Source organism: Elephantulus edwardii, unplaced genomic scaffold (assembly GCF_000299155.1).
Source record: "Elephantulus edwardii isolate Elephantulus edwardi_28Jun2011 unplaced genomic scaffold, EleEdw1.0 scaffold00269, whole genome shotgun sequence".
NCBI classification, from domain to species: Eukaryota; Metazoa; Chordata; class Mammalia; order Macroscelidea; family Macroscelididae; genus Elephantulus; species Elephantulus edwardii.
The window spans coordinates 598,298-608,069 of NW_006400019.1; the positions used below are offsets into that span (position 1 = coordinate 598,298).

The 9,772-nt window shown below is 54.4% G+C and overlaps 1 protein-coding gene across 1 annotated transcript in view; it reads right to left on the minus strand.

Moving 5' to 3' along the window:
• CD99L2 (CD99 molecule-like 2) overlaps positions 1–9,772 on the minus strand; it is a 28,144-nt gene continuing 18,372 nt past the window's right edge. The window contains exons 4-10 of the mRNA XM_006899965.1: positions 9,232–9,303; positions 9,021–9,107; positions 7,527–7,592; positions 3,012–3,050; positions 2,611–2,730; positions 860–928; positions 1–59 (exon numbers count right to left, since the gene is read on the minus strand). Of these exons, the coding sequence (XP_006900027.1) occupies positions 1–59; positions 860–928; positions 2,611–2,730; positions 3,012–3,050; positions 7,527–7,592; positions 9,021–9,107; positions 9,232–9,303 (512 nt within the window). The remainder of the gene's footprint in view (positions 60–859; positions 929–2,610; positions 2,731–3,011; positions 3,051–7,526; positions 7,593–9,020; positions 9,108–9,231; positions 9,304–9,772) is intronic.

Sequence of the window (9,772 nt, forward strand, 5' to 3'; positions counted from 1 at the left end):
TCAGATCCGGGGCTGCTCCGCTGGCGGCTCTGCCAACTGGGTCGGCGCTGAGTATTTCACTGCAAAGAACCAGAGGCCCGTAGGAGGGGGAAGTGGGCGATGAGCCCCTGCTGGGGAGGAGCTCAGAATGTCCTGCCCCCAGGTCCTCTCTCAGCTGTCCCCAGGGGAGGGCTAAGGCCGCCTGGGGAGGGAAGATAGGGAGCCCTGCCTCAGTTTCCTCCTCTGTGAAGTGGGGATGCTCCCCACAGAGCTGCTGCAAGGGGGCTTCCAGTCAGGAAGACTAATCCAGGCAGCCAAACAGTCCGAAGGATGCTCACAGATTGCCAAGCACATTTCAAACGTCCCCTTATGGAGAAGGCTCCTGCCCACATCTGCATCCATTTTGTGGCCCCATTTCCAGATCACTGGCCCAACGTATGGAACCCTTTCCAAGGTCCGTCTGGACCCCATACCTTACACCCATCTCCATCCTGGGCTAAGAGGTGCTGCTGGCCCACTTGTCTGAACACCACTGAACATGACAGATGACTTCAGTCAGTGAGGGCACAGGGCCCCTGAGAGTGATGATGACCACAGGGGTGCAGGAACGGAGGGGGCACAGAATGGAGGGAGGTGGAGGGAGGGCTGGAGGGAGGGCAGGCCAGCGTGATGAAGTGACTTGCCCTGGGAGGGTTGGCCTGGGTCAGAAGACCCCCCTAAGGCTAGGGACAGGAGATGAGGCTGCCGGCCTGCAGCGTAGCCGCTGTGAACCTGGCCATGGCTGAGGGCCCCGATGTGCCTGGGCCCTGGGAATCCTGGACACACTCCCTCTGCCCTCTGTGTTCCTGGCCCATCAAGAGGGCTCTCCGGGGGTACTCACCTTGCGGCGGCTCCTCACACACCACGGCTTCCAGGTTCTCTCCCTTGACGTAGTCTGCACTGAGGCCCTCTGCAAGGCAGGTGACAGGCACGTGAGGACAGGCGCAGGGCAGATGTGGCCCATCCTTGCGGCCAGTTTGTCATCAGCCCCAGCAGCACCCATGACGTGCATCCAAGGACTTGACCCCCATTCCCCAAGGCCAGCTGTCCTGTCAGGGATGAGATGGCCCATCCTGCAGGGTGGGTGCCCAAGGGAGGGTGGGCAGAATGCCCTCAGGCCTCTGTAGGGACACAGAGCTGCAAGCCAAGGCCCATGGGGTGCAAGTGATGATGGGTGCCAGGGTGGGGCCTGGGCGGATCTTTCCAGCCATGTGCAACAATGAGGAAGACCAGTGTCCTCAAGGAGCAGGGACAGCCGCTGTCCCCTCCCTCACTAAGCCTGGAGGTGCCACACGGGAGACACGTGACCTGTGGGTGTCTTAGTCCCAGACAGGCCCAGGCGCTCCCCAGGTAAAGCTGGAAGCTTGGAGTGAGTGCGGGCAGAGGGGTGACCAAGGCCAGGGAGGTGGGGGTCGGGGAAGTAACAGCAACATCAAGGCCAAAGCAGGAATGGGAAGGTGAGCACATCTTTACCTTGACCGTCTGCTGCATCTGAAGGCAAGACACAAAGCTGAGAAGTAACCCCACCAGGAGAGGGGCACTCCCGGCCGCAGTACCCACTCCCGTCTCCTGGGGGCTCTGCCACGTCACACCTGGCCTTACCCTCTCTCTCAGCAAGCGCAGGAAGAGGCCACGTGCTTTCCCTGGGGGTGCGAGTCTTACTAACACGCACAGGCCCCTCCCAAGTGCAGCCTGGCGCTCGCTGCCAGGACACCTCCGTGGACAACCAGGGTCCCTGACAGAGCCCCAGTTCTCTGCGGGACCAGCAGAGGGCGCTGTGGCCCCAGAAGGCCGGGACCACATTGGCTACATGAGCAGTTCAGGGAAAGGTGGAGTGTGGTGGGGGGGCGGGCAAGGGTGTGGCAGTGATGAGCTCTGAACCCCAGGCTCGGGAGGCTCCCGTCACCACGAGGGTGGTGGGCACTGAGAGAAGGCCGGGCTCGGCCCTGGGGGGACAACGGCACCCTCCAGATTGGGGACATGGAGATGTGGCCCAGGACAGGCGATGGGTATGGGGACCAGGAGGACAGTGTGGGAGGAGGAAGGCAAAGGGCAAACACTGAGGGCCTGCGCCCTCGGCCGGAGGCCCACGACTGAGGGGGAAGCCCTGGAGGTCTCACACGGCTGAGGTCAGGGCGGCTAAGTGTCTCAAGGTCAAGGCTGGTCTTGGCCAGCAGGTCACAGGAAGCTCTCTTTCCACTGGCTTCTCAGGGGCCAGGGAGGGACAGGAAAAGGAAGCTGGTATCTGAACACAGCAAAGACCTTAGGGATGCAGCCAGGCACACAAGCTGCTGGCCAGCTGTGCTTGTGGCCTGTTGAGAGTGACTCCCAGCTCAGCTCCGCGGGCAGCCGAAGAGATGAGCAACCTCGCTTACAGAATCTGTGTGCAGAGGGGAGCAAAGGCCCCCCTGCTCTGGCCCTTGTGGTCCTCCCCATTTAAATAAGCAATTCTGTGGCCCCTGGGGGTGCTCGCCAGGTGCCCCTAGGAAGGTGACGGGCACACTCGGTTCGCGCTTCAGTCCAGTCCAGGCTGAACCCCCAGGGATTTGCCTCTCAGTCGCCTTTCTCCCTCGGCCTGTGCCGACCACTTACGCTGGATGCTGAAGCACAGCTTCTTCTGCTGGTAGGAAATGTAGCTGGAGACGGCGCCAATCAGGGCCATGGCCAGGGCGCTGGCCACCCCCGCCACCGTGCCAGTCTCTGCGGACATGCCTGCAGGTGGAAACACCTGTGAGAGGGCTGTCCCAACATGTCTAAGGACGAGGTCACCCAGCACCCCTTGATTGGCCTAACAATCACTTCAAAGGCCGACAGGAAATGGAGGCGCCTCAGGGAAGCCAGGGAAGAGGGCTGGCCTGGCTCCCCCCACAATTCTGGGTCTTGGGCCAGCAGGCTCCCACAATGGGCCATGTCCCACCTTTCCCTCTCCATAGCTGTGCCCTCCCAGCCTCTGTCAGGGAAAGTTGGGGAGATGAGGGCCCCCCACTACCCACCAGATCCTGGATCATCGTCGCTGCTGTAGCCGCCACCACCTAGGAGAGGACAAAGCACTGAACATCCATCCAGCCACACCAGCTCTCAGCGCTGGGACCCATGGGACCCGAGCGCCCTGATTCAAGGCCACAGACAGCTGGGGTCTGGGCTGCGCCTGCCCCCTGTGCCTCTGCCACCAGCCCCAACCAGTATGTTTGTTGCCCTGGCTTCTGCCAACTACAGGGAAGCCTGCCTTCTTACCTGGCCACCTGCCACATCCAGGCTTCCAGGTGAGCCTGCCATTAAGGTGAGCACTGGCTGTACCCCGAATGGCGCTTAAGCTTAAGCTCGTCCCTAATGATGTCTCCATTCAACAGGGGAGTCCCGTTCAGACAGGTGAGCCTGGGCTGAGACACCTGTCTGAATGACTGCAGCTCAGCTCTGCTCTCCTGCCTCCTGGAGCGTGCTCCCAGCTCACAAGAATGGACTTCTCTGCACTACCTAAAAAATGTGTAGATAAACTACCTTTCATCAGTCTGTTGACACACCTTGCTTGCATATAGTGAAGACACCATGAAGCACTTAGTGCAGAAGGTCAAGGACTGCGGTCTTTAATATGGACTGAAGCTCAACATGAAGAAAACAAAGATTCTCCCCATGGAAGTATCATGATGAATAGAGACAACACTGAGATTGTTAACAATTTCATCCTGCTCGGATCCACAATCAACACTCTTGACACCAGCAGTCAGGAAACCAAAAGATGAGTTGCTTTACAAAAGTTAGCTGTCAGGGACCTTTCCAGAGTACTAAAGAGCAATGATGTCAGTCTAGAGACTAAGGTGCACCTGGTCCAGGCCATGGTCCATGCAATTACTGACTATGCATCAGAGAGCTGGTCTATGACTAAGGATGACAGAAGATGAATCAATGCCTTTGAGTTGTGGTGCTGGAGAAGGGTATTGGACATACCATGGACTGTCAAGGAAACAGGTCCATCCTGGAGAGTGTAAAACCAGGTTCCTCCTTGGAGGCAAGGATTTTGAAGGTCAGTCTCTCATACTTGGGCATGTAGCCAAGAGGGGCCACTCCTTGAAATAGGACATCATGCTTGGAATGGTGGAGGGTCAGCACAGGGCAAGAAGACCCTGGAGGAGATGGATTGCCACAGTGACTGGGTAGTAGGGCAGGTGTGTCAGAGGCAGTGAGACTGGCTCAGGACAGGGAAGGCTTCAGAGCCATGTAAGTTTGGGTTGGCAGAACAACTCCTTAGCACTAGGCCACAAGAGCTATTATATATAATATATAGATTATGGTGCTCCTGTGGCCTAGTAGTAAGAAGCTGTGCTGCAATCCCAGAGGCCTGCAGTTCAAATCCACCAGCTGCTTCATGAGAGAACGATGAGCAATCTCCTCCTGAGCGATTTAGCGCCTCTGAAAGCCCAGTGGAGGGTCAGCTATGGGTTAGTTCTGACTCCATGATTCCAGACCGTCTGACCACCCGAGACAAGGGAGCACCTTGCTAAGTGATCCCATCCATGTGTGCATCACTGCTCAGAGGGGCCCCAAGACGCTGTGAGCTGAGGGACAGGTGGGAAGTCAAGAAGCCAAGCCAGCTGGGCTGCTCAGAGTTCAGGCATGTCAGAAGCCACAGGGTCCTCCCCAAACCACTGCTAAGTCCACGGCGGTGGGGGGTGGAGACAGGAGAGTGCACCAAGGGAACACCCCACAGGAGGCCAGGTCTGAAGGACAGGAGAGGAAGGGCGAGCAGGATGATGACCACAGCAGACATGGAGGACGGGGTGGTACAGAAACAGTCCCAGAGGCGCAGAGCTGATGTGACAGCCACCGGGCTGGTGAGGGCAGGGGCAGGAGACCCAGCAGCTCCCCACTTAGGAAGGCCCTGTCCGAAGGCCCACATTGTCAGCCACAGACACGCCAATGGAAAAATCTTCTTGAGAAAAGAATATATACCAGACCCCACGCTCCAAATCCCTGCGCTCCGGATGCGGGCCTGGGGCTCGCTTCACGGCGAGGACTATCATCACGAAAGCGCGAGGGCCCTTTGCTCCCGGACATGCAAGCTCGCTGGTGGTCACCACGGCCGTGTTGTAGGCCACACTGGCATTTCTGGTACTGCCTCCTGTGCTGGCAGAGGTAGCACTGCAGCGCCAAGGGGCCGTTCTCACAGGAGGGGCACGCACGAGCGTCCTCAGGGAACTTCCCAGGGCTCATTCTGCACTAACATACGAGCCTTTAATGAGGAGAGCGCACCCGGCCCTCATTGGCCGCTGGAAATACCATTTGTCAGCCAGGAGTAATTGGCTCATTTGCTGGGTTTGCCCTTTAAATAGTCCGTGTTCTCCTGACACCTGTAAGTTTCCTGTAGCAGTGACGTTGCCTGCAGAGATGTCTCCAAAGAGGAATTTGACTTTGGCAGCTCAGAAGCAGAAGAGAACACTGCTCCCTTGAGAGGTCTGGATTCCGGTGTGGAAAGTGGGGATGTTGACGGGATGACCAGGGGGTCCCCAGGTACACCCAGCAATGGGCTTCTGCCATTGCTGCCAAACCACCACCACCCACAACTATCGACGTCACACGAAAACCTCGAGGCTACACCCTCCCCTTGGGATCAGCTCCCGTGGGGATTCTGAGGAAGGGCTCACACTCCAGTCTCTGGCAGCTGTTTGGGGAATCAACATAATTTGCCCCAGGGGCCAATGTGGAGCTTGAGGCGGGTTCCCTGTGGAGGGGGACCAGATCTAGATTCTGATTGTAGTGCCCGTTACCCGAATCCACACATGGAGAAAATCACACACACACACACACACACACACACACACACACACACACACACACACACACACACACAGAAAACTGGAGAGCGAGCACGTACAACCTGAAGAATTACCTCAATGTCAAGCTCCTGCTTTGGACAGTTTTTCTGAAAGCGTCCAGGGCGAAGGTGGCGCCAGCACTCTCCCGGACTTTCTGTACGATCCTTGTGAGCCCAGGGGCCCCACATTCCTAACTGTCTTCAAGAATCTGCAGCTAAGTCGGCATGGCGCACGCTTCACTGCGAGCCAGGAGGTCGGCAGTGGGAACCTGCCAGCCACTCCATGGGCGCAGACTGGTTCTGTCAAGTTTTACAGGCTTGGGAACCCTGTGGGGAGCCCCGCTCTGTCCTAGAGGGGTGCTCTGACTTGGAGTTGACTTGACAACAAGGGAAGGCGATTATGATAAAAGAATTGGTTGCTAAAAGGTTGGTTCAAGCATTGCAAAGTGGGGGCAAATTTGTTGTTGTTGTTATGTGTTGTCGAGTCACCTGTGACTCATAGCGACCCTATGTACATCAGCCTTAAACCCTGCTCTGCCCTGTGCCAATCGCATTGCCTCTGACACACCCACCCCCATTACCCCAGTCACATCACATTAAAAGGCAGGGCCAGACCTTGGACATCATGCTTGGGTATGTGGAGGGTCAGTGACACAGAGGAAGACCCGCAACGAGATGGACTGACACTGTGACTGCAGAAATGGACTGTGAGGCTGGCACAGGACAGGACAGGGTTCAGAGCTGTTGTTCGCTTCTATGGCACCAACAACAGCAAAGGGTGAGTGAGTGTCTGGAACCTGGACGTCTGGAACCTGGAGATTGACTCTAGTGCAAAAAAAAAAGAGATTCTTTTCAATGGACTTGGGTTGTGTGTTGAATTGTGTCCCCTGGAAAGTCACGCTGATGTTCTAGCGCATGCACCTGTGAATGAACCTTGTTTGAGAACAGGATGACGCTGGTAGGGCCTAATGCCATCTGAGTGGTGTCTTACAGGACAGAAGAGACACAAGGTGTAAAGGTACAGATGGGGCAAAGGTGCGCCAGGGACCCCCAGGATCAGAGGGGAGAGACATGGCCGAGACCCTGCATTCTGCTGCTTTGAAGTCATTACCAAACTATTTTTGTTGGCAAGCTTTTGTAGGGTTTTTTTTTCCCCAGTGAAAGAATGTATATTAATCATTGAATGTTTGTAATGGTTTAGTCATAAAAGATGGATTTGTCTAAATATTACGCGAGACAGTTACGTCCAGCTGCATGGGAGCCTCAAAAGACAAAAGTTTTACAGAATTACTCCTCCAAGACATGCCGCCACCTCAATACAGCGGCATGTCACCAAGGAACTGCTTCCTGCTTTCCACAGTCTTGCAAGGCCTTGCCCCAAAGCCAGCACCATGATACATGGGGAGAAAGCTTCCCAAGACACCCCAGAAGCGGAAAGTGTAAGTGGTTCTCTGAACCATGGGGTATGAATGAGCTAAAGTCACCACTTGGTGGTATCTTGTTATGGAAACTCCGACAGTTTCCTCTCCCCAGTGACTTGCCTGGTGCTGGGCTGCTTACCACAACTGGCCCTGGCTCGGCCCTGCAGTGCAGAGCTGTTCCAAGCTGCCTCACAAACCCTCCCTGGAGCTGCCCTTCCTCCCTCCATGCCTCCCTCCGCAGGGGCTGAGCAGCTACTATCTGGAAGTCACGCACCTACCTTTGTTCCTGTCCGGCTTGTAGTCACCGCCGCCCAAGACGTCCTCAAGGTCCTTGTCTGAAAAGCCTGGAGAAAAGAAAATACACCTTTCAGCCAACACCACCAAGCAAGACGCTTTAGTTAGCGCTGTTCATCACCCACAGCAAATCACCGCCAGTTTACTTCGGAATGCATCTGCAGAGGGCCCTCTAGACCCCTGGTCTCTGGTCTTCATGCCCTGCTTAGCTCACGAGCTCAACACCCTATATAATGCTCGGTGAGTGGGGTCCCGCCGGTGAGTGGGGGCGCACCCATGACGAGGATCGATTTGGCTCTGTGATTGCACTGACAAGACATCACATCTGTTCATTTCACCTTGATCCTCTGCTGAAAATGTCCATTTCCACCCCACATGTGCTGAGTCAGAGTCTGCATTCTAACGAGATCACCCTGATTCTTATGCATCCACACAGTCCCCTGTGGGGCCTTTAGAACCACTGGGGAATCTTGTCAGAATGTCGATTCTGACTCAGTACATCTCAGTATAAAGAAATTCCCAGCAAGGGGTCAAACCAGAATGAACTAGTGTGAAGCCTTCCTTGGCCATCACATGCCAAATGTAAAGAGATTTTGAAGATGTTATTTTTTTCTTGTTTTCATTTGAGGGAAAGTATACAAATCATATAGGTTTTTTACTCAATCATTCCCATGTTATTTTAGAACATTGTAATTACAGTTTTATTCATGGCAGATATTATTTTAAGTGGCAAGTTAATGTGACTTTGAGGTCATCAAAAGAGAGAGTATTCTGGGGTAGCCTGACCTCATGAGGTGAGTTGTTTATAAAGAGGGTTTATGGGACTCCCTCTCAGAGGCTCCCTCTGAAAGGCCAGATTTGCTTCCAGCACTTCATTGGTAACAACCCATCACCCCGACTGAACGTAGAAGGTGGTGGGAGAACCCAGGTCTTCCCCTGAGGCAGACATGACAGCAATTAGCAAAAACACACCATAGTGCCACTCTTCTCGGAAAGTTTTGTTTCACCTTGTCAAAGACATACCTATTTCTGCTAGACCTATGTTAATAAATACAGATTATTGTTACAAAGAAATCTATGAATAAATATTTGAAGAATTTCTGTATACATTCTAATTGTAAATATTATATTAATATATCAATGGATATAACTCACAATAACAGAAAATAAAGCTCTTTCATGGGGAAAAAAAGGATAAAAAGTCTTTTTATTAAAAGCACAAGATGTCAGTGCAACAATGAATGAATGGAAATCCAGTCTCTGTAAATTTTCATTGAAATTAATAATAAATTAAAAAACAAAACAAAACAACAACAAAATCACAAGATGTCTTTGAGACTCTCCATTCTTTTCAAGACTCTGAAGGAGTCCTGAGACCAAGTGTTTGAGAATACTGTCCTGGGGTTCCAGCACTGTGGGGTGAGGGGACCTCGTGGGGAGTTTGCAGTACTGACCAGCACTTTCCCAGCCAGACTCACCTCCTCCTCCTTCTCCACCCGGTTTCAGGAGGCCATCATCAAGATCATTGCGGTCATCCAAGGCGTCAGCCAAGTCAAAGTCGCCCCCTTTAGTGGGCGAGCCCCAAAACAAAAAGGCAGCCGTCAGCTGGTTCCACTGCCCACAGCCCACTTGGACATTGTTCCCCAGGGGCTGCAGGTCCTCGTTCTCTCCTGAGAGCAGCCACATTACCTGGAAGACTGGCTGGAGCTTGGGTCACTGCAGGCTTCTTGGTGGTGGTGGTGGTGAGCCGATTCCGTCCGTCTGGAAGAGACAAAGTGAGTGAGGGAAGCACATTTAGTAACAGAACTCGCATCTGTTGTGGCGCAGGAAGGGCCACATCACTGCCGTGCTGTCGTCTTGCCCCTGTAAATGGGGGGCAGAGTGAGCCAGAGAGCGGCCAGGGGTGCTGAGGGAGAGGGAGTCCTGACTGTGACCTGCCAGCACACGTCTGCCGGAGAGGATCCTGTGACTAGGAAGTTCCAGACACTGGGCACGTCCCTGGAAAACTCCAAGCCTGGTTCCCTCCATTCCCAACCAGGTACCGTGGCTAACGCTGCCAGAGATGGACCAACGCTCTTCGTAGAGTATGGGAGTATGTTACAAATGAAAAGCATTTACAATGAACCCTCCCCGCATCTTCCCCCATTCCTGCGTGTCCTAGCCCCGTCCTGCGTGTTTTTCCTCCTTCCTGTGTGTCCTCCCCCTCCCTGACGGTCCTCCCCCCTCCCTG